The 25,000-nt window shown below is 50.1% G+C and overlaps 1 protein-coding gene across 2 annotated transcripts in view; it reads right to left on the reverse strand.

The window, feature by feature from the left end:
• Window positions 1-25,000, reverse strand: part of LOC135899852 (polyamine-transporting ATPase 13A3-like) — a 165,075-nt gene that overhangs the window by 129,429 nt on the left and 10,646 nt on the right. The window contains exon 1 of one of the 2 annotated variants that reach the window (XM_065429239.2): window positions 6,676-7,843. The exons of the other annotated variant lie outside the window; for it this stretch is intronic. Within the exon in view, the coding sequence (XP_065285311.1) occupies window positions 6,676-6,832 (157 nt within the window). The 5' untranslated portion in view covers window positions 6,833-7,843. Of the gene's footprint in view, window positions 1-6,675; window positions 7,844-25,000 lie in introns of those variants that run through there. 2 annotated transcript variants of the gene reach the window in all.

Below are 25,000 nucleotides of genomic sequence, written 5' to 3' on the forward strand. Positions count from 1 at the left end.
CCAGCGTCTTTGCGCCGGGCGTGTATGCGGTCAAGATGCCTCCAAACGCTAAGGACACGCTAAGGTTAAGCCCAGTGGATGCTTCGCATCCACTGGGCTTAACCTTGATAAGCCTTCAATTTTTCCTTTTGCATTCAGCACTTCGAAGGGGACGCGCCGGGGAGTCGTGCCCGCGACCTCGTCGGTCGGCAGCGCAACGCCGTGGCACGCATAGTGATCCATCCGCGGCGAGTCTATAAACATAAATAAAAACTGTATAGCATAAATACTACACAGTTCCTTCAAACCAGTTTCGATACACACGTGGGTGGCGGACGACATCGTGATACGTTCGATGACACAGGCGTTAAATTCATACGTGAAATTCAATCGCACTTAAACGGAAAGTATACTGAGTGCTGCAAGAAAAAAAAAAGGAGGAAAACGCCGATAGACATGAAACGGACTTTCCGCACGACTACTTTTCTGCTACGGGATCGCAGTCAGACGAAGCGCGCGAACCGCTCTTATTTATTTATTTGTTTATTTATCTGTCTAGTTATTCTATATTGTTTTACGAGCATCCTTATACTTATAGACACACTGCGCTGAGCTCGCTCCATGTCGTGACGTCACGATAGGGACCGACTTCTTCAGTCGCTTCAAAAACTACAAAGAAGACGGTGTAGCCGACCCACTTGTTTCCTAACGCGCGCAATAATTTTTTTTTTCACCATTTTTAACGCGGTATTGTCACAGCTTTCTCTTTGATGCTTTTTTTTTTCAATCCAAGCGCAACATTCCGGAACAAATAAGTGCCAACTGCTTTGATGTTCCGTGAACTACAATGCGCGATACAAGTTTTTACGCGCTTTGTATATTCCCCTTTTTAATGTAGTTCCAACGTGTACCTTCGTCATTCGACCCCTACGTAACGTCCAATACAGGGCATTTAGGGTACCGAAAAATAAATAAGTAAATAAAGAATCCTGGTTCGTCACATCGCAGATCAACTTTAGCGTGAAACCAACGCCTTCTCTCCGACTGTCTTCAATAAAATTTACCTTCAACAGGAGGAAATTACTTTAGAATGCCGGCATCACAAGCTCTCATCGCAGCGGAGGGCGACGAGGGCACTGTTGCACATTCCAAGGACAACCGACTTGGGGACAACAAGCGGCTGTAGCGCGAACTGACGTTTACACAATACCACAAGTACCGCACTGCGATTGCGCATCTGTGCTCCCTTTCATTTCTCTCGCTCTATACGTTTCCTGTCGCTTTACCTCGCCCCATGCCCTCCCTACACAGCCCCGGAGGAGCAAACCGGATCTTCCCCTCCGCTTAACCTCCCCGCCTGTCCCCCCGTCTTCTGCATCTGTCTCGCTCTGAAACATCTTGCAATTGTCTCGCGACCGTAGTACCCGCTAAGTCCCTCTACGTTTACCAGGTCGGATACATCTGAATAACAAATGTCGAGGCGGCCGACAGACGCTTACCCACCCGTATTCAGAAATGCGTCTTAACTTGAAGCCCATGCACGCTTGACTTTATTACATTATAGGTCTTTACATCCCTTAATAAATGCATCTCGTCATAATCATTTGAATGACACCTGTCGTGAAGGCACCGAAAGAAACGCAAAGAGCGTCTTTGGCGTCATTTACACCAAGTCAAGCTGGTGAGCCTCAAGTTATGACGCATTTCCGCATACGGGGGGTTAAGTGTCGACGGCAACGAAGCATGCGGTCGGGCATTGTTTGCACCCGCTCGATCGTTCGGAACGCAAGCGTCGACCGCACCTGGCGACGGCCAAGATTCAAAACATCGACAGGTGGGCCCCGCGGAATAAGCGAGAGATATCGCCGCATGTAGCTGGGAACGGGCATTCGCAGCCTGGATATGTGCACGGAATTGTTTTGTTTTGCTTTCCTTTTCGCGAAGTGCCCTTTAGCTCGACTTTCGTTACAACCTGTGTTGCACGCTTCCACGTGCTGCATAGCCTCCCCCACTTGTTTCGTAACGTGTGCGATAATTGTATATATTTTTTGCACCTTCGTTTCTAACGCAGCGTGTCGTTTCAACGCAGTGTTGTCGAAATACAAGTGAATTACAAAGTATGCATGTTCTATGTGCAGAAACGACACATATTACACTCGCTGTGCAAATTCTGCGTTTTTTTACTTTGCGTTAGCGCTTTCGGACCTATTATATTTACTTTTTATGTTGGTATTTACATCTCTTTGTGTGTGTGTGTGTGTGTGTGTGTGTGTGTGTGTGTGTGTGTGTGTGTGTATGTGTGTGTGTGTGTGTGTGTGTGTGTGTGTGTGTGTGTGTGTGTGTGTGTGTGTGTGTGTGTGTGTGTCCGCCGGCGTGACCTTTTCTTTCTCTCTTTTGTTTGTTATAATTATTTTAGTACTATTAGTACTAAAATAGTACTATTAGTAAGTACTATTTGCCTAAGAAAGAAGGAGTAGGGGCCATCACTTCTGAAGCCAATCTGAACACGCATTTAATAATAATAATAATAATAATAATAATAATAATAATAATAATAATAATAATAATAATAATAATAATAATGGTAAAACTACAACAAAATTACCGCGACCTTGCCCCTGTTTCGCTTCCCCCTAGCCACCCGCCCCTCAAGCGCGCAAGAATGCGATGGCTAAGCGCGATCTTATCTCAATAAAGCTCTTGACGCTTCCACACAAACACACACACACACACAAAAAGAAAGGTTTCCCCGAGCCAGCTGCTATCATACAGTGCACTAACAGATATCGCTCATTCAATACGGCGGCGACGGCTATGCGACACCAACAACAAGCAGCCTCCCTCAACGAACACTTAAAATTGGAGAGGAAACCAGCGATATATATATATATATATATATATATATATATATATATATATATATATATATATATATATATATATATATATATATATATATATATATATATATATATATATATGGACCCACACACTACGACTGCTGGTTGATTCATCGAGTTTTACGTTCCAAAGCATGACAGGCTACGGGAGGGTTTCCGGTTTAATTTCGACCACCTGGCGTTCTTATACACACATACATACGTACACATACATACACATTTACACACAAGCGCTTTTCGGATTTCATGCCCGCCGAAATGCGACCGCCGATGCTGCAGTATAGCAATCGAACCTGCGACCTCGCGTCGCAGAACACGGGCGCGCTACGATGGATTAAAAAAAAAAAACCCGTGGCGGGTAACTTCGTATTAATTTCGAGTACCTGAGGTTCGTTTAAAGGGGTGGAGACATCAAAATTTTCGTTCATGCGTTTGTTGATTCAAACGTTGCGTCATGCTTCAGGGAACACGATACACACAGCGGGATTCATATATATCCGATAAATAATTTAATAATAGCATTATTATACCGAGCGATTTCGGTTTCGGTTTCTGGGCTCCGGGGGATGCTATGACGTCACAGAGGAGGAAACGCAACATGGCTTGGTCACGTGGGCCACAAAAAATAGTGACGTACAAATATGCTGCGTCGTCTGCTCGCGCATACGCGTGCTCTGCCAGCAGAGGTCAACTGGCGATTCGAAGTGTATGTCGCGATTATTATAATTATTGCGAAGAGCGACAACAACGGTAAGAAAATATTGCGGCTTGTAAGAGTCGGTGATTCATTCCGAAGCGCCGTAAGCTTTAGCTTCGAAGTGAACCGGAAAAGGCCTAGCCACGATATCGGCGACGGCGAACGATCAGAGGCGGTGAAGCTGCCGTCGGTGCACAGAGTGACCACTCCTCGGACGCTGATTGGCCGCTTCGCCATACGGCTGCCGCACAAATGTGTCCCGGGCCCGTGCTCTCTACGGCTAGGAAATCTCGCCGTTCGCGAGCAAAACCGCCGTCGCACGGGGGCCCGCGAACGGCAAGCGGCGTGCGGCGAGTTTCCGTGCCGGTAACGTGGACGGGCCTTCACATTGAGAAAGGCCAAGCGAAGGAGAGACCGCTCCGAGCTGCCGAACTATGTGACGATGCGAGGAGAGAAGCGGACAACACGAACGCCACATATCCTGGTCCCTTTCGGAGTCGGCCGGCTACTGTTTAACACTCAAACGTGCAAAGGCCCGTCGGCACGGCAACTCGCCGCACGCAGGTTTGCCATTCGCGGGCCGCCGTGCGGCGTTCGTGTTGTCCACTTCTCTCCTCCTGTGTCCGTGTCTGCACGCCTTACCCATTCTTTGCATTAAGGATTTCTATATGCCTGTAGCTCGGTCATAGTGGAGGCTATGCTCGGTCGCTCGGCTCAGCAGGCTCCGTAATCGGCATTTCATCGCTACTCATCATACGTCACGTTTTTGTGCTGGTGTGCTATGACGTCAATATTTTCGTTCCTCCTCTGTGACGTAGTAGCTGCCGCGCTAGCGATGGGTCTCGACTACGAGAAGGAGTTTTTAATGACTTTTTGGAGCTGAATTAAAATTATTTTGAAACGTTTGCAGCGTCCGATACCTCGTTCTGGGTGTCCTTGCATACGGAAACAGCCTACAACATGCTTTTTATAGCCTCAAAATTTGGTGTCCCAACCCCTTTAACGTGCACCTAAGTTTAGTACTCGAGCATGTCTCTCCATCCCTCCGCACCCTCCCGTCCCCCCCCCCCCCCATCTCTGACTCTTCCCATTCCGCTGCCATCGAAATGCGGCCGCCGCATCTATAGGAATAGAAGGTGTTAATTAACTCGTGCTCAGCACTAGAAAGAAAAAAAAGGTAAATTAAATTGCGGGGATTTAATGCCACCAGAGATTGCGAAGCACGTCCTCCAGAGGTACACCATATACGTGGAGCGCCACACCGAATTATTATTTTTTTACAACCCGCATTACTTTTTAGAGTGATATCCAATGCGCAATATGCGGGAGCGTTTTTTTGTTTTTTCGCAATCCGCCGTCGCCACCAAAACGCGGCCGCCGCGACACGGGAACCGAACCCACGACGTCGTGCACAGAACGCCCACAGACAATTAATTAATTTAATTATGGGGCTTTACGTGCCAAAACCACTTTCTGATTATGAGGAACGCCGTAGTGGGGGACTCCGGAAATTTCGACCACCTGGGTTTCTTTAAGGTGCGCCTAAAGCTAAGTACGCGGGTGTTTTCGCATTTCGCCCCCATCGAAATGCGGCCGCTGCGGCCGGGATTCGATCCCGCGACCTCGTGCTGAGCAGTCCAACGCCATAGCCACTGAGCAACCACGGCGGGTGCCCGCAGACAAGGGAGACAGCGGCCGACGGGGTGCGCGATATACGGACGGCGCACGTTGCATTGTTCTACAGCAAGTGTGAGTACAATACAAAACACGAAACATTCGCTGGAGGTTCCAGCGAACGAGAACAGAAACAGTGCACGACATTAATTTGAAAAAGAAAAATTTTTTAACGCGACAGCGTAAAGGAGCTCGTGTCGCAGAAAAGCCGGTGTCGTCGGCGTTGGCCGTGAGCGATAAATCCCAGCAGGCACTTCATGAATAAAAACAACTTGCAAGATGGGCTGGGTGGGAATCGAACCAGGGTCTTTTTCTTTTCTTTACCCATACAGGCCCGGTCTGGCATCGCGCCCTCTGTTACCTGTCAGGAACCTGCAAACACTAACCACTTTCTAATAGCGTGCCGCCGACTTAGAAATCAGAGGAAGAAATTCAAATTTTCATTCATTCCGAAAATTGGGTATTTCTTTTAGCTACTCAAAGTATCCTGTCCTTCGGGGATTCTGCATAGTGCTTTGGGCACAGGAACATCTGCGCGGCCATTTGCGACTACCCGTGCGACACAAGGAGGCTGCCACGTTAAGTATCGAAATCAGTCATTGGACAGCTCATGGCATCGATGATTGTGTGTTCGAAACTATTGTAATACCACATACACACACACAAAAAGGAAGACTGACTTTATATAAAATTACAATTATGTTTATTTCTGTATCTGCCAGGTAAAATCCGTTTCCTGAATTATCATGAACGTCATATCGCACTCTGATTTACTTTTTCGTTTAGGTTTTTCTCTCTCTCCCTTCCATTTAACCTTTAACCGCCGGCTTCTTGGCCAACCCCCGCACCGAGGAACGAACGAACAAGCAAGCAAGCAAGACATGTCGCGCGGTGAAGCAACCAAGCTCCGTGCTTAATCAGGCGTCTGTCGGAATCACCGGCGAATCTATCAAATGTCATGTGGCTTCGCTACCGCTTCACAACGGTCAATCAGTCACGAAATACTTCTACTGCCATGTGGGGGAAAAAAAAAAAGCAAAGGCCACGTCTCGACTGTAAGGTGATCAGATGTCGTTGCTTTACTGACGTTTCTCTACTGATAATAATAAAACGGCGCAGGTAAGAAAGAAGAGCATCTAAAAGTAGCATTAAACGACGTAGGCAGGCGCCGTCGGAATCATTCCTTGATACAATGCTGACGTTTGTTCGCGCCGTTTTGCCTTTCCAGTATCGCTACTACCCACGTGACACGCGAAATCATGTCCTTTAAACGTCGCGAGCGGGCCGCAGTTACTGCTTCAGTCAACGTACAACGTTGACTGTACGTTGAAAATGTACGTTGACGAGTACAACGTACATTATAACGTTACCCGCGACAAAAGACGTACCGGCACCACACTCCGGACGCGCCGTCTGCTATTTTACCTCGTACTGCCGCCTTCTTCTTCGTCGTCTGCTTCTTCCCAACAGACCCGGATGTCGCCGAATGTCGTCGCTGCTGCTGCTTCCCGCCAAACTCCTGTCTGGTCTTCATCTCGAGCGCGATGCTCTCGTGCTGCAGCTTGTAGGTGGACGTGACCATCGCGCTGAGCAGGGCCTTCGCGTCGCGACTCAAGTCGCCGCTCAAATCGTCGTCCCGCGATCCGGCGACGCTGGCTCGGCGCGTCCGCGACTGGGCCAATGGTGACGGCGAGCGAGAGTCCACGGCGACGGCCTCCGAAGATATGAGCCGCCGCCGCTGCCCGCCCAGTTCCTCCGCCAGCGCAGGGGGGTGCGCGCCGCAAAGACAACACAGACACGCAGGCCGTCAGCTAGCCGCCACCGCAGCAGCGAGATCTTGCGCGCTCCGGCACGCCGGCAGCATCTCGCGGTAGCGGTCAGCGACACTTCTTCTTCGGTTCACACGGTGTGTATACAGCACGCACACGACACGGCACACACGAAGCTCGGCGATTATGGGGCGAGGACGAGATCGGGTGGGAGAGAAGGCGGGCGATGATCACGCGAACGACACAGACGGGAATGAACCCCTTCCTTCCGAGATTCCAGAGCACCGGCCACGACGATGTTATATAAAGCAGGGCGTTCGCAAATGCCCGCCTTCCGAGAAGGCACACGCATGCACCGACCAAGAAGCACGCAAGCACAGTGCCGAACCGCCGACTGCCGTCTGCGCGAGCCGCAGATCTGTTACACCGTAGCAGACGACAGCTCCGAGAAAACGGCGCAGCCCAGAGGCAGGTGCCCCCCATTGAGCGCGCAGACGATTTTCTTCGCCGCTGGGGCTACCGCCGGATGAGCGGTAGTAGAGATGATGATAACGGCGAGGGAGAAGAACGGATAGCGGGCATCCGGCCTTGCGAAAGAAGTGAGCAGACGCAGGTGTGGTGCCGCCTCCTGGTGCCGCTTGCGAGAGACTTTCCCGACGGCAAACAGCTCCCGAGATGCGAGCGGAACGTTTTTCGTTCCATCCTTCGCGGATGAAAGAAGGCCGGAAAGAAACCAAGTCGCATCACTCGCGGACGACGTAGTATGCATACGGAATGAGCCATACTCCAGTTGCGGAACACGTGACGCGATGCAGCGCGGTTCAAGCAACAGATCACATATTGAGGATGGCGGTGATTCATTACGCCCTTGGCTTATCTAATTTCGCTCGTCCGGGATGCTCACTACCCGCAATTGAACAGAATAAAGAGAGAAAAAAGCCACGGATTCGCACGCGCGCACACTGAGTGAAAACAGCAACGACACACGTGGGAGAACGTACTACGCCACGCCGCCTGTGCTTCGCAGCTGCAAGCAAGCATCCCAACGCTATCACCTCCGAGATCTTGATTCCGTTCCGTCGGGTCTCTCGGAGGTCGCAAGCCGACAGGTGTTCCCCCGACCGATCAACCTGCCGTGCTTGCGCGCCCTGGCCGTTCCATCTCTCGCTCTAAGAACGTCAGGCGCGACTTCAGAAGCCTCCGAGCTCACACAGCACTCGATCTATAGAAATACTGCACCGCGAGCAAATGTAATGCCCTTACACCCGTACATAGCGTCAGAAATTGCAGTGAAAGACTGCAACTTGTCCCTGCATTTTGTAAATGATGTTGAAAAGGCACGTGCAAACTGCCGTCAACCAACACAAATGCCGACGCTGGTGAAAACTATACGGAGCCTGCCAGGGCGACGAGTAGGATTAGACCAGCTATGAAATGGGCTCATAAAGAATTGTGCAAAAAAGCTTCCGACGACGATTGTCGATGTAAGCGAATGGCCCGAACGAACGAGAGAGCGAAGGAGCTGGCAAGAGAAATAGCGAGATCGACATAGCCAGCAAGAGAGTGCGACGGGAATAAGTAAGCCAAGGTGAGAATACGTGAGCTTCATGGTTCTGCAGCGTACTCTCCGCTTTCCTCATCGCATCTCATTTCCCAGGGGCACCCCGTGCCAACACGCCCATGCTCGCTCTTCCATCCTTCAATGGTTCGCTCGGTTTACGTCGCGGCACAACGCCACGCCGACGCTCAGCCGCAAGAACGGGCGCCTAAATGAGCTGCGCTCTAAAACATCGCGGATCCCACGCACAGCGAAAATCGGTTTACATCACGAGAACAGTCAATACAGGCACTGCTATAGCGTCGCCCGTTTTCTCATCCGCGTCTCTCGGGTAGACCTCTCTGGCCTTCTTTACATTTAACTTCGGCCCTTTCTACAAGGAAGCTGTATTTCCGCAGCCCCGACATTGTTCCAAGTCAAAAGCACGTGCAACACAAGTCGAAATTTCCATATCTAGTCATCCGCAACCTGACACCCAGCGCCATGTAACAATTTTTTTTTTTTTTTAGGTGTGGCCAGAAAGAAAATTATGTATACATCAGTTAAACATAGAATCACAGGATCCGGCACAGAAATAGTTGGAAGAATAGAAGCACGTAGGAAAAATAACGCGACTTTACTGACGTTTCGGCCGCGCGACCGGCCTTAGTCGGATTGACAAAGGCCGGTATATATATATATATATATATATATATATATATATATATATATATATATATATATATATATATATATATATATATATATATATATATATATGGCCGGGTGACTAACGGTATGTTTAAGCACCGCAAATGAAACGCCACTCCAGCGGCTATCGAAATACGGCTACCCAGCTAAGCCAGCCTTTCGCATCGCTCCGTTACGTGACCGTTGCGTTTGGTCACGCCAGATCTCGCGGGAAACGACATTCGCTGCTTTTACGTCGCGCGCAGACACGGGACGATGGAGCGCGTACGTAAATGAATGAATGAATGAATGATGTCGACGGAGTACGCCGCTTAGGTCTATTGGGGCAAAGGGGGAATACACATGGGTAAGTGCACTGTTCAAAACTCGCGGTAAACGCTGGCCGCTCTCCTGGGCTAAAAGGACTACGGCCACCGGAAACATCTGACGCGCAACGGCAGCAGGCGGCCATATGTAGGCGCTCAGAGCAGACCGAGCCGACATGGTTGCCGGCGCGCATATCCCGTCGCAGATAGGCGCCGTCAGTGGCGGCATTGGCCTACTTTCCGTCGGTGTTTCCTCTAGCTTGCGATGATGGTCTCTAATGATGTCATACCCTTTGAAATGGGGTGGCGTCGGAACACACCTACAAGCTGCGTGAGCTGATGAGATTTTACGATCATTTTTTGCCCGGTCTCGCATTTTGCTTGTGTCTGTGTGTTTTACTTTCCAAGGTTACCTATATAAGCCTGTAACGATCGCGCTCCCATCTCTTCCCTGCTTCTTTTCTATATACCAATCCTCTAAACTTGCTTACCACGACTGCATGCTGTCCAGTTGCACTACCGTCGGCTTTGAATCCCAGTGCTTCTGGAAGGTGGGCGTTCCCTACGGTTCTGGCCGCGTGAGTATCTTTGCACGTCTGAACTATGAGCCGGGTCGTCGCTTGATCTTTTTCTTCTGTCGTTTTTTTTAGGCGAGAGTCTTAGATGCCTCACGAAGCGAAAAATCCAGCGAGCGTCCGGCGTTAACATGAGATGGCAAGAAAGCCCACGCGACCAAGTGATGACGTCACGTTCCCGGCACTGACCTGCTGCGGCTAGCACTGCGAAATCTCACGGTGAGCAGCCACGGCGTCGGACGGAAGGACGCCGCGGCCCACACCTAAAAAAAATCGACTTCGCCCAATTCGAAAATTGATTTGACCCACGTTCAAAACCGATCCTGGTCCACTTTGAAAATTGACTCGGCCCACCCTCAAAGTTGACTCTGCCCAACTCGAGCTCAATGAACAAGTGAGAAGTATCGCGCGGAAAAGTCACTATTCGCGCATTCAATGCACGTACTTGCACGTAATTCAATTCAGTGCATTCAATCACGCTTAAAGGGACTGACAACCAATTTGCAAGCACCTATAGGTCTTTATGGCGCAACGAAAAGCCCACCATCGGTAGCGTTTACATCAGCAGCGGCTACTTCCAAAAGAACGTGGATATTTAGTACGCAGAATTTTTCGATCTGAGCAGCCTCTAAAAAAAGTAAGAGTCCCTGTTCCAGCAACGCTGAGAAGTGAAAGCGATGTCGATAGCCCGCCTCGTAAATTGGGCAAGCCGCCCATCGTTCTGCTTTCACAGGAGCGAGTGCAACTGTGGTTAACCACGTACGTTTTGACCTTTTCAACCACTTTTGAAAACGGAAAGCTGGTGCCATATGTTCGCGTTGTTGTCAAGACATTTCTTACATTTGCACCACATTTTTCCCCCGAGTACACCTGGCTGGCTGGCCCCCGTTGTTCTTTCGATAGGCGAGCCAAGCCAACTCATCGAAAACGAAGGCGAAGGCAGCGGCACTTTTCTGCTCACTACGAACGACGGCATACCTACACATTGTAAGTCAGCAAAAAGTTGTAATAAAAGCATACTGCATTTCAATATTAATAAGAGATACCGGGAACCGCGTACAAAGTCATGTGACGTGACGGACCTCTAGTGCAGGATAATGTTTTTTTGCCGCGTGGGGCGCCAAAGGTCCTTTGTCGCGACCTTTACAGCGATGAATTAAAAAATATAAATCCATGTTTAATGAGAAAAACGTGGCTCGTTTTAGCCGCAACGATGGGGAATCGTTCCATCAGCGGGGTTATACCTCGACTTGCGTTCTGAGCGATTGTCTGCCCTTTAAAGTGCCTCTGTCACTTTTTTTTTTTTTATGCAGCAGACATGAGCCTCTTCCCGTTGCGAATATCTGTTTCTGTATGTTCTTTTATTTTCTGACTTTTTGTCTGCTGTCACTGTATAAACCTCCATGGACGTTCTTTTTTTTTTCTTTTTTCAAGCTACACTTCGCATCTAACTTAGCGCATAGAAATCAGACTACGAGGGAGACTATTGAGGCCTACTATATCAGGAAGAAATGGTCGTGTTGTGTAAGCATGCCATGGTTAAATTTGTATGACAGTGAATTTGAATTTTTAAGCCGCCTCATAGTGTAGCATTAGATCACAGGATTTTGCGTTTTTGCCCGCGCACTGATAATGACGCCATCGACGGGAGAGCACGTGGCTATGGGTTGTGTACATAAGTTTGTGTGTGCCTTCGAATGAAGTGAGTTGTGAGTTCTGCGATGTCCTGTGTGTTTCCTGCCTTCTGTCTTCGTCATATTGCGCTGTCCCTTCGAGGTGTTCAACCAGTACCAACTCGCCCAAATGTCGATCCTTCTATAATTTACCGACGCCGCTTAAAATTTAGAATTACATTCCGAGGTTTTACGAGCAACCATCTGATAGCGAGGTACGCCGCAGTTGAGGGGACTCTAGATTAATTTTGACCGCCTATGCACAGGTTTGTTTACCGTGGACCAAACGCACGGCACACGGGCGTTTTTTTTTTTTTCATGACCGTCACGTCAGAGCACGTGGTATAAGTTTTAGTGTCCACCGCTCAGCAGGCAGCAGAACCACGGCGCACAGTACTGGCCGTGGCAGAGCAGCCGAACAAACGCGCGTAGATTAAACGAATTAGGGAAGCAAACCTTTATAGCCTTTATAAGTATGTTGGTTTGTGCTGTTGCAAATGCCTTATACTACTGCTTTAATTCTACGACTAGCTATTGACTTTATATTACTTTACAGTTGGTACTAGATTTACTTTGTATAATCTTCCTCATAGTGACTACTGTACTGCTGTTTTATGCTTTGTATTTCCTCTAATGTATATATTTTCTGACAGGAGGTCCCCTTTCAGCCACATGCTCTGGGACCTTCTTTTGTGTACTTGTGTAAACACGTATGTCTCCTCCTTATTAAAGAAATAAACTAAACTGAAACTGAAAAAAAAAAAACACACTCTCGCCGAGTCTCAGAGGTCACGTGCTGGGCCCACTTCCCGAGGGAAAAGAAAAACGGGAAGGGTGGAAAATGGCTTCACGGAGCGTTGGCTTGCCGAGGCCACGACTCCGCATAATGCTCAGCCTCCTCCTACAGGTTTATTTCATTCCTCCGCGCTTAAATGAGGGAGGAGCGGAGGCCGCAATGAAAACACGACGAAACGCGAATGCGGAGAGAGAGAGAGCGAGAGAGAGCGAGCGAGAGAGAGCGAGCGAGAGAGAGAGGGGGGTAAGAGAGGGAGGGGGAGAGAGAGCGCAAACCGCGGTCGGGTCACGTTTCGCTGACGCCCATGGATCGAGAGTTTTCGGCCCCCGGAGTGACCATCGCGGTCAGTGCGGCTCCGATCGCCTTTCGTCACAGTTTATCGGCGTCGTCGCCACGAGGTCTTCGGCAAATGCCACGGATCGATGAATGGCGAAGCCGAGAGAGTGCGCACGTGAACGACACGCTCTACAGAGAGAAAACAAACAAACAAACGAAAAAAAAACAACAACAACGAGAGAAGCGTGTGCTGGGGTCGGTGCGGGATTGTTTTTCCTCGGCAATCGCTGGACACCTAGCAACGACCGCGCCGCGAAGACGCCCCCCCCCCCCCTCGGCGGTTGCCATGGCAACGGCGTCACGAGAGCGGCACGTGCTTGCGACGTATTATAGAGGCAGCGAAAGCACCACCCACGTCGACCGAGGGTTTCGTACAAAAAAATGACAAGAGGAAATTCCTGGAGCTGTGGCGTCGACTGGTGCCGCAACAACAGCGGTTCAGCTTGCGCGGGAGCGGTTCGGCGCAGATAAAGCGAGCTACAGATGGCTGTCGTGGGCCTACTTCCCAGCCGACGCCGTGTATTGCGCTGATGTATGGTGGAGTTCATTAAAGCTTCTTTCTGGGCGAGTTGGTGCATACTTCGCTTCGCATAGACAAGCCTTCGCTTTGTCTTTCGCTTGTGTCCTGTCCTTCATACTTTGTGGTTGCATGTGTTTGCACTGTAACAGTCTTTATGTCAAGTACGGTGGAGCTTTCATGCGCACGCAAACGGCGCTCTGTTCCATATCCCCCGAGTCCTTTGCAGCGCTGCCGAAGATGCGAGGCGCACGGCGGTAATATATCCTTGCGCAGCCGAATATAGTTCCGGGCGTAAACTTCCGATTATTGGCCGGTTAAGAGAGGTTTACTTATTATTATTTTGTTGTTGTTGTTGGCACATGATACGTTACAGCGATGCGTGACATGTGAGGACCTTTGCGCATGCGCGTCCTACACCGCGAGTTATCGTGGCGGTGAGCAGATGTCACGGCGCGGATTAATAAATCACTAGGCGCATTCGGCCTTGCTATTGGCTGAGGAGCCCTGACGCTTCCACAGTGTTGTACACGCCATGCGAGATGGAGCGTATAGTGCGCGTGTGGGCATGAAAGGGTGCACGCTGAAGCTGGCAATGTAAACAGGTCAAAATTAACGCGGAGCCCCCTGCTACAGAGTCTTTCAAAGCGGTTGTCTACCTTCTGGACGTTAAACCCAATCAATCAATCGATCAATCAATTAATGAATCAATTAGCGTCAATCATCGAAAGCTATTGGCGCAAGATTCCCGATCAACGTACCTGGGGCTCCGTTCATAACGTTCCCCTGCAGAAAAGACGCAATTAATGGGCAGTCACGCTGCATTAGCAGAATTACTGGCGCAGTCACATACAACGCGGTGATCGAAATAAATAAATAAATAGAAAGAAATTGACTTGAAGTCACAATGCATGAGCACACAGCTGACACACCTGTGAGACCGCAGCTATATAGTGACGTCGCTAAGGGGACGTTATAAAGATTAGCTTTTACGACCGCTCCGCGTGCGAGAGCTTTGGGAAAGCCTTCGCTTTGTCTTTCGGGGAAATTCGCTTCGTCGAAAGTGGGACGGGGGGGGGGGGGGGGTAACGCGAACGAAGCGATGCAACGGCCTCGCTGGACGGGTTGTTGTAACGACAAAACAAAAATAAGCAAGAACGAGTGTGCTCGGAGTGAGGGTTTCAGATACTGCTCGACAGAATCAGAGGCTACGGAAAAGTGCGATGAAAAAAAAAAATACGTTGGAAAAGTACCACACGGTTTCGTGTTATAACCCCTCGCCCGGTGGTACAGTGGCTACTTCGTTCCGCTGCTGAGCATGGTATTCGTGTATAGCTTAGGACCACAACCGAGTGCAATAGCTTTGCCAAGCGCGGCAGGTTGGGCGGGCGGGCTGGCAAAATTGCGCGGAAACGAATAAACTGAGCCAAAAAAAAAAAGAAGAAAGACGTGGACCAAGGAAAGGAATGGACGTAAATACTTTCCTTGCAGCGAACACATTTCTTGCATGTGTTTTAAAGCATGCAGCGAGCTAGAATCAAATAATAATAATAATAATAATAATAATAATAATAAAGAAAATATTCAAGCTTCGAGTCACCGACTGACCCAGCAAGAGCGCTGCTATCTATACAGCCCCCTAGCCATTTTGCACAGTCGGTAAAGCAAGTTATTCGGTTTGGTGATGGTCCCGGATTCGATTTCCAAGATTTGATATAAATTTTCATGCTCTTACGAGCGAGAAGCTTCGCAAACTAGACCTCCGATTGCCTTTACGGGTCTTTAAATGACAGTCACATTCGTTGTTCTCTCGTCCCATAAGCGTCTTGTGCGGAGACAGAAAGAAATGCCGTAGAGCACGCACGCACACATACACACGCAGACGCAAATTATACCGACCCTTTTGTTAAGGGGAGCTGCCGACTACTATCGGGTACGACGGACGCGTTGAACGCGTCATGGGTTCAGAGGCAGCGTGCGCATACGTACGTAACGCAATTCGAATCCATTCTATCCGCAAGAAACGTTTACTTCCTCATGAACGTGCAGCCGCGGATGCGCGAAGGCGCGCTTTCTGGTTCTTACTCTTTCTTTCCACCGCACGGCCGGCGCCGCCGCAGATGCGAGCACCATCTAGTGGTGGTGCAAGGAACCCAGTGAGGCCCCAGCCACGGTCTCGAAATCAGGCGACGTTTGCAAAGAAAAGCTTCGCTAAAAAAAAAAAACCGTCTATCATCACGGAAAGCACGTTGTTTAATCTATACGATGGGCCGCACCATCCCACCTCCGCTTTGTATTGCCTTAATTACGCGCTGTTTGTAGAAAGTCCAAACTCGAACAAACTATCCCTATATGAGAAGCCGGCAGCGCAAAAAAAAAAGAAAACGACACGGACGGACACGAGACGACAAGGACGAGCGCTGTACTTTCAACATCATTACTGTGAATTATTCATGAATAAACACGTGCTGTACGTCCAAGACACGTACGGGGGTTCGAACCGCACGTACCAAATACGCATACCAACACGCCCAGTTCGCAACACGAAACTATACCTATCCTTAAGAACGCATTGCTCGTGCAGTTAAGCCTTACGATAACAGTCGGGAGAGCAGGCAAATCGCAGCGTAAGCACCGGTCTCTCTCTCTCTTATCTCCCACAATCGCCTCTTCACGAGTCACGTGCGGCAGGCACAGTGCGACGCAGCGCCCAAAACTGCGAGCCCGTAACGACGAAGTCTCGTATGCATAAACACGACCAATCGCATCACGTGGCTGGCGTCATCGCACGACACGCGCACGAGCTCGCCGCCTCGTAAAATGTGTCCTCTTGGCAAACAGCTTCGTGCGCGTACCGGGAATCGCGTTTGGCCGCTGCAACGTACCTCAACGCGGTATTCCTGTATAACCTCTACACAGGCACCCGCGTGGGCGGCTGATAAGAGCAGCGCCAGGTGGCGTCATCACAAGGTCCTCGCACGCGCTGCCGGTTCGGGAATGCGCACCGAAAGATAAGCGCTGCCATAAACCCGCCGCCGACGCCAGCGGGTTGTGAGCAACATCCTATACAGGTGTGAACGGATCAGATGACACGAACACGTGGAGAATTAAGGACGCGCAAAGCGCCGCTACCATATCGCGATGGTTCTATGCATTCGAAGACGGGACGAAACGGCTAACGGCAACCTCTGGAGCAGACTTTTAGATTGGTCGCTTTCGGAGATTCTCTCGCGGTTTGAGTGACGTTAACGTTCGGCAACACGCTGTTAGAGCAGGATATGCGAACGCGCGGATGTTTACTGAGCATGCGCAGTTGGAGGCACCGGTAAACGGCGAGAACGGTATAACGCCTGGCCGAAATACTCGATCATCACAGCGATGGAGATACATTCACAACTATGCGCGAGGCGGAAATCGCGCTCGCGGGAGGGTTTGCAGGTATACGTATAGCTTTCGTCATAGCCACTTCCGAAGGCTAGCCAATCAGGGCCTCGTCGAAAGTAGTATTCTCAGGAAATGAACGTGCGCGCCCGAATGTTTCGTAATGAGGCTACGACAGTCGGGTAACGTGGCGCGAAACACGCGCAATAGGCAATGTTAGTTGTAAGGAAAAGGAAAGGAACTAAGGGAAGGTAGGGAGCCCAACCAGACGTCTGGTTGGTCTCCCTACCTTCCTAGTAAGTAAGTGTAAGCTAGTAAGGTAAGCTAGCAAGGGTAGGTAAGGAGACCAACCAGGCGTCTCGTTGGCCTCCTTACCTTCCCTTACTAGCTCTCCCTACCTTTCCTCACTAGCTTTCCTTACCTTCCTTACGACCCTACGCGGGAGAGGGGGTGGGTGGGGAAAGGGGGGCTTAGGGATGAAAAGAAGGAGGTCCGTATATACGACGGTGAGCAACGTAGGCAGAAGCCCGACGAAAACTGGGCGCTTTTCTTCCCCCTGCGGATACCGTATACGGGGGAGCGTTCACGTAAGCACCTGTTATCGCCGTGGTCCCGGCGAACGTCTGCGTTGCACTCACCACTAATGCGTCGGGCTCCACTTTCCGGGGAACTGCGGCTAGCTTGATACGCTGCGATACCACTTGCACGCAACTATTGCCGTTCTCCTCGATCCTCTCTTCAGTTTGCTTCCCTATTTCCCCCAACGCAGATTTGGCACGCAGGGAAACCAAGCGGAAGCAAGTACGGCTCGTCCTCTTGCCTTCATTTAACAGCAAGAAAGGAGGCAAGAGAAATCGAGCCAACAGAACCGCAAGCGATACCCTGCAGAGGAATTGGCGAGGGAGCAAATCCGCGCACGTCGCCGCTAAGCTCCGAGAATTTTTCTCGTGAAAAATGAGAACCGTCATCAAAAATGCGCGCGACGCAATATATGTTTATTATGCGAGACGTCTTTCTTTACGTAAGAGAAGGCTTTCCAGAAGAGACCGCTCCTTTTATGCAAAGGGCACCCAACAATCCACGAGCGAAGTAAGGTTAACGCTTGCGCAAGCTCCACCCGTCGGCAGCTCCTGGGATATTATGGGTCGCGTGCGCGGATACTGCGTTGCAGGAAACGAGCGGAATACTTATGGAAGCCAAACATTCCGACAGAATATCCCGTCTGGTTGGTTTAAGTGATCATCAGGTGAGTAACGCCTCCTGCTGAAACCTGAAGTTTCTTTTTGTATCCTCGTTCTCGCGCTTGAAAATGAGAAAAGAAAGAAAAGCACAAGAGAGAAAGAAAAGGAAGGAAAACGAAACGAAACCGTAACAAAAAAATGTTGATATTCGCGATTCCCACCGTGTTCTTACGCGCAGGTGCTTCTGCTTCTTGAGCCCGATGTAAAGCACGCCCCTCTAGCGCGACAGAAAGCGAAAACACGAAAGAAATGAAACTACCCACGGTGCCCCGGTGACGACAACCGTTTCATTAGCGCGTACAGCGACAACGGCGACGACAACAGCAGCAGCCAAGCGCAACGCCGGAGCAACAACCCGCGCGCGCTCTTCGCGGAAACGCGCCCGGAAATGTAGCTTTCCCGCAAGAGGACGAGCGTAGCGGCGAAGCACGCGACGCGGCTTCTCCCGCCGACCGCTCGCAATTTCGTCAGACGCATGACCAACGGATAGAGAAACTATCCGCGCTTAATTAGAGCGCCACGTGTCAAGGCTGCGGCGCGCCGCACTTCCGGCAGGCAACAGCAGCAATAAAGAAAGAGAGAGAGACGGGACAGCGGGTTTATTGCGGGCTACGCAACGCGCCATTTGCGGTTGCATGCACACAAAGTACGCGAGCACTCTGTCACTCGTCGGCTCAGCACAAATTATGTCGGGGGATGCAAAGCTCACGTTCAAAGTGGCATTGGGTGCTCTTAAATGGACGCTAAAGTAGAATATTAAGCGAGGTTACCTAACTACGCTAACAACGGCAAGGCGGTCACTCTTAGCGTGAGAGGAAACGGCTCGGTAAGCCAATGGATGGATGGATGCGAAACTTTAATAAGGTCCTGAGGTGCGCGACTCAGCGCGCTGCGGGCCGCTCCCACGTTGGGACAGTCAGGCCTTCCCCGACCGCCGCATCGTGGGCCCTCTGGACAGCCCATAGTTGCACCCCGGCATCAGGGCTCTTGATAGCGGAGAGCCACAAGCCAAGACACAAAAACTAACATTTGCGTCTAACATACACAGCGCGTGCTGATGACGATGATGAAGAACTTTATTTATCCCTCATTAAGGGGAAGGGGGCAACGGGATCGAGGATGGGGTGAGGAACTAGTTGAAATAGGCCTCCTCCATCCTCTCAGCCCACTTCAGGATGGCCTCCTGAAGGTCGGACCTCGAGCTGCGCAAGGCAATCCCACTGCTCCTCACTTGATATTAATTGCTTGAGGAAAGGGGGCGCTTAGGGCAGCCCCCATGATGTGGTTTAAGCCTGCTTTGGGAGAGACGAGGGAGAAAGGTAAATGCGCGCCGAAGGCTCGAGAGCTGGTGGTGACGACTGGCGCCAGCCCTACCGGCATCGAGCTCTATCCAACGAGTGCGCGCTGGTTCGGACAGTCCACTCATAGTGGACACTTGCGGAATGACCTCCCCTCCCTGCCGTGCGAACATCCGCGGCCTGTCTAGCGAGCCAGAGGTATAAAAAGGGAAGCTTGTGCGGAGAGGGCCTCCGAAATGTACACGCGCTTGTTCGCGACGTCGCTCCACTACTGTAGGTACGATACTTGACTGCTTTAGATCTTCACATGGCGTCCCACGAATATAAGGGCAGTGCTTGGCAGTGGAGCCCGCCTGCTGAAATCGTGGGTTCGCGGCACTGAAATATTTGTATCTCGACTTTTAATGAGCCGATTTGAAAAATTTTTGAGGGCAGAACGCTCCCTAGAGGACACGTAACAACTTCCAGCGTCTCACCAAAATTTGCTATGGGGCCTGGTGAGGGGCCCTTTAACATAGGCAGGAGATTAGGAAATATTATAACAAGAGCTTGGTGGAGTAACCCACTGCCCCGTTCCAAAAAGGACGCTCATAGCATCCATCCATCCACCCGCTAAATGTGTGCCGCCCAGCAAAAAAGAAAAAGAAAAAAAAGACCCCCCTTACACTGCCATGAAGAGGGGTGCAAGCGAAGCTCGGGATGCGCGACTCTTCGTTGTCGTAACGCCTTGGCTTTGCGCTTCCTCACGGCGAGGTCGGCACGTCGACAAGCCCTTTCTCGAGCAACTCAGATCGACTCAGATCGATAGTTCACGCAGGCGGGCCTCCTGCCATTAGCTTCTTTTCACACTTGCTAGAAGAAGAAGAAAAGGTTAGTCAGCGAAGCTTCCGGTTCCGGGTCGTCTACGTTTATGTAGGTGGCGCTTCCCTGAAAGAGAAACGTAGAGAGGCTCTCTTGGTCCGCTTTCATATTCTGCCTTTGGCTTCTTGCCACTGGCTCTGTTGACATTGTTTCACCTCGGCGCTGGTTTATGGATAAGCTGCAAGGGGTGGCGTCAGTCAATAATTTCAACAAGTGATCATGAGACCGGGCACATTATCCTTTGCTGTGGCATCGGTGCAGTGGCCGAGGTAGAACCTTCGATAGGCTATCGATCTATCGGATGAGTTCGAGCCCTTGTTGTTTGTCGTTGAACTTGCGGGACCACTGCGACATTTTTCTTTCTTTTTTTTTAATTTCCTAAAATAATGGCAAAGTACTCTGGGGTTTCTGCGAAGGAAACCGGCGGACATCAAGACTAGGTGAATGAGCCTATGACAGAGGTCACTGTCAAAAAAAAAGAAAGAAAGAAAGAAAGAAAGAAAGAAAGAAAGAAAGAAAAACCCCGGTATACATAACAGCGTCTACTGTCACACGTATAATGTAGAACTGCACATAGTATACTGCTCTCATGGTTCTCCCACACATTGGAGAGAGCATGGGCACCTGTGCGTGTGTCCTTGTGAGGAAGAGAGGAGAGTTATGCCGCTGCGAGTGGGCGACAGGTTTAAACACGTCATCGTCACCGGTTTATCAAGTGACGTATGTTTTTTTGAAAGGCGCAGTCGGCCTCGCCGGCGACATATCAAAGTCGCTCGCCACACATGTCATCGGATGCGCTCGGTGCCCCGTGCAGCTGCTCGCAAACGCCCGTGTACGTTGCCGCAGGTATCTTTTTTTTACCTCCGAGTTAATAACGCCCGGTACACACGGTCGCTATATCAGGACGTCACGACGCCGCTCTTATACACACGTGCTTCCCCCACACGGTTAATCAAAACCGACGCCAAAGGTACCTGACGGAGCGCGTCACGCTGGAACGGAAGACGCTACGACACAGGTGCAGCCACCCATCGCATTGATCTCGAACACACTTAAAACGACTTAGAAAGCATATTTAGCGCCAGCGAACAAGGACAGAAGGGAGACGACACCACAATGCGACACCGCAATGCCTGTAGCGTATTGTGGTGTCGTCTCCCTTCTGTCCTTGCTCACTGGCGCTAAATATGCTTCCTAAGTCAGTTTACCAACACACCCAACAAATGGCAACGCTTAAACTGCCTTTTACTGCTTCTTCCGCGGAGGGCGCTGGGGGGTTCCAGGGTCGGTGTGCCCATAGAATGTTTGGTGGCTTAATGCGCATTCATCGCAAAGCCATTTACTCTTCACAGCCCCTGTTTCTCTAATGTCAAGCCACTACAGATGTGTCTTCATTGTCAAGTCTGACGGCGGTTGAACCCGCGCCTCAGATTTAAAAGTGCGCGAAATCAAGAGAAACTACTAGGACGCACCTGTTTGCGCGGCAACAATACAGCGCGCCTTAACTAAGGCGTTGGGGCCTTGTAGAGAGGACACCAAGCTTTCGAGGTCATTACCAGAGAGTCAGCCCAACAACCGGAAATGAGGCCGCTAATGCAGCCGGAAATTCACCTATGATGGAATGTAAAAGTAAAAGTGTGTGTGTGTGTGTGTGTGTGTGTGTGTGTGTGTGTGTGTGTGTGTGTGTGTGTGTGTGTGTGTGTGTGTGTGTGCGTGTGTGTGTGTGTGTGTGTGTGTGCGTGTGTGTGCGTGCGCGTGTGTGCGTGTGCGTGTGTGTGTGTGTGTGTGAAGTAGAATGAAAACGGACCTTGGCCGCAAGTTGGGGCTGACACGACCCACCTGTTGCACGAAGGGAAATGCGAACGCAGTGTTCCGGCGGCAGCCAGCGCAGGGATAGACAGAGAGACAAAAAGAAAGAAAGAAAGAAAGAAAGAAAGAAAGAAAGAAAGAAAGAAAGAAAGAAAGAAAGAAAGAAAGGAAGAAAGAAAGAAAGAAAGAAAGAAAGAAAGAAAGAAAGAAAGAAAGGAAGATGGAGGTTGTGGTGATGAAATGTCAAACTGTCTGCGTGGTATGACGTTATTAGTCGGCGCATCGAGTTAAATACTGCTGTGCGACTTCCGGCTGCTTTGTATAGGCGCAGCTATGCTGGTGGCGCATTTTTCCCCCGCTGCTATATTAACGAAGTACCACATGCCCCGCACCGCAATCTTATAAGATCGTATGGATCTATATGGGAACATGCGGGTTCTTGTAGAGGATACCGGACATATTTTTTCCCCAATAATTTTACACCTCCTATACTTCCTGGGGCTGTGAATAGTATTGCCTTCGCAATTTGTGTCCAACATACGGTATGTTCCACTAACAGTATGTCCCACTTACTAGGAGAACAAAAAATTATGAATGTGTAGGCGCTGTTCGGCCGGTACCCGTGCAGCGTAGTATAGAGAAAGCAATCCCGAGACAGGACGATTGCTTTCGTCAACCTGCTGGTGATGTCAGTACAGCGTTCGACGCGCCAATTCGAACCAGGAAGATAAAGAAATCCATCGACGATTACGATACCCCCTAATGCGAAATTTGAGAGCTGATCTATATGTGTTTTCATTTCGCGTGTCAATAGAGAGAGAAAGAAGTTTAATGACACGAAATGCCGAGAGGTCGGCCTGAGGTAAATATACCTCGCGTGTCAATATTTTTGTATTATGATTATATGGGTACACTGTTCATATTAGGAAGAGAACGCTGCGAGTAGCGTAGTAAATGAGGAAGAGAACGCTGTGAGAATCGAACAGCTGGCACGGACTATCTGTCTCGTGCGGTGGACTGCAAACGGAACGAAGTGTGGCGCGACTGCCTCGCTAATCGGGAGATCGTGAGCGGCAGCACGTGGTCGCGAGACGTGGGCGGGATTCAGAGCAGCCGCCGCAGACAGAAATTCGCTCAGGCAGCGCTTTGTTTTCATTATACAGACGACGCGCTCTACACTGACGCCATCTCGTAGCCATCTGTCGCCGCAAAGCCGTTCTTGGGCGGCGCTACGCTTCTCCCGCTGTCGTCATACCCTACTCCTCCTCCGCCTTCCGATTCATGGTTCCGCTGCGCCCTCCTCACGTTCTCTTCGCTATCGCCGTCTTCCAACCGTGCCCCGCGTTCGCTCTTTCACGCTTCGCTGTGCTTGTTCGCTCGGTTACGAGCTTGGTACGACGCCGAGGCAAGCCCACGGTCAACGCTTGAACGGGCGCCTATAGGAGCTGCGCTTTACAAGAAGGCCTGTAGCAGTTATCGGCGCTAAATACACAAAACAATGGACGCAGATTCACCGACGCTATAGTAGCGAGCGAGAGGGCGATGTCGTCACACACATTACCGAAAAAACAAATAGTTGTTTTCCGTAAGCGCCACACATAAGTGCTTGACAATGTCATCAGCAGTGGGCGAACAAGAGACGCCTCGGCCCGGAGCCGACGCTTGGACGACGGGACTTTTTCAAGTCTCCATCCCCCTGCGATTTATGTGCATGCAATCAAATCCAGCGGCAAAGCTGAACTCCACTTCACAGTGAACGGTGATTGGATTCCCCTTTGAAACGGGCGGTGGCACGATGTGTGCCGGGCACACGTCCGGTGTCAAATTGTATACGCAAAATTATCTTACGTCATTTTTATGTTTAGCATACTTTTCATATGCGCTAGCTTCGTGCTAGTACTGCTCGCAACTTCTGTTAAACCAATATACATGATTGCCTCGTAATTATTTGCGCTTGATCTTTTTTGGGGGGGGGGGGTGATCCGCATTCAAAGCGAAGCTTTCTTTGCGAACCCTCTCGGACTTTCCTGACCGTGGTTGCTGGGCAATGCTGCTGTCTCGCTGAATAGCTCGCATTAAAGAAAGAAAGAAAGAAAGAAAGAAAGAAAGAAAGAAAGAAAGAGAGAAAGAAAGAAAGAAAGAAAGAAAGAAAGAAAGAAAGAAAGAAAGAAAGAAAGAAAGGAAGAAAGACCATGGTAACTTGGCCGTTCTAGGGATGGAACTTCGGAGCTCTAGAAAAGTAGAAATCGTGCTCCATCACTGTTAGGCCACAATCAAGCGTGTAAATCCAACACGGCAACGCAAACTATGGCATGATCGCCGCGTGTGTCGCATTACATATGCACGGGTGGGCGAGAGCACGTGCACGAGAACACGTGCGCGAGAACTAGTTTGCAGCAAGAGACGCAGGAATGAGATGGGCAGATTTGTGGAATCCGATTAACCGCTTCAGTCAACCGATTAGCCGCTTCAATAAAGCTTTGCTTCGCGCAGATTACGAAAATCCGCGCTCGATCTGCACAATTTTTATAAACTCTTCTCGGTTTTACTCGCTTCGCGTGCGCTGCGTATTGATCCACGACAGTGAGTCGCAAAACTGTTTCCGCCTACGCGACTCTCTCTCTCTCTCTCTCTCTTGCATATTCACATCTACCACGTATCCAAGTATTCGGGGGTGGACGAATATTGCAATCTCTAGGCGCACTTCGCACCATAACTGGCCCTTGTGCCACAAAATACCACATGCCAGCACCATATTCGAAATTTTCGAATGACGAAGCGAGTAGTGTCCTATTCGATTGCGTCTTCGAATCGAGTATTCAGTGTTCGTATTTTTAGAATACTTTCCGACTTTTTTTTTTTCTTCTTGAACCTAAACTGTGCCCACGTAAACACAAGGTTGCAGCAAAAGTATGGTAAGTTATCACGCCGCTGGCGCGGT

This window comes from Dermacentor albipictus, chromosome 2 (assembly GCF_038994185.2).
Source record: "Dermacentor albipictus isolate Rhodes 1998 colony chromosome 2, USDA_Dalb.pri_finalv2, whole genome shotgun sequence".
NCBI lineage: Eukaryota > Metazoa > Arthropoda > Arachnida > Ixodida > Ixodidae > Dermacentor > Dermacentor albipictus.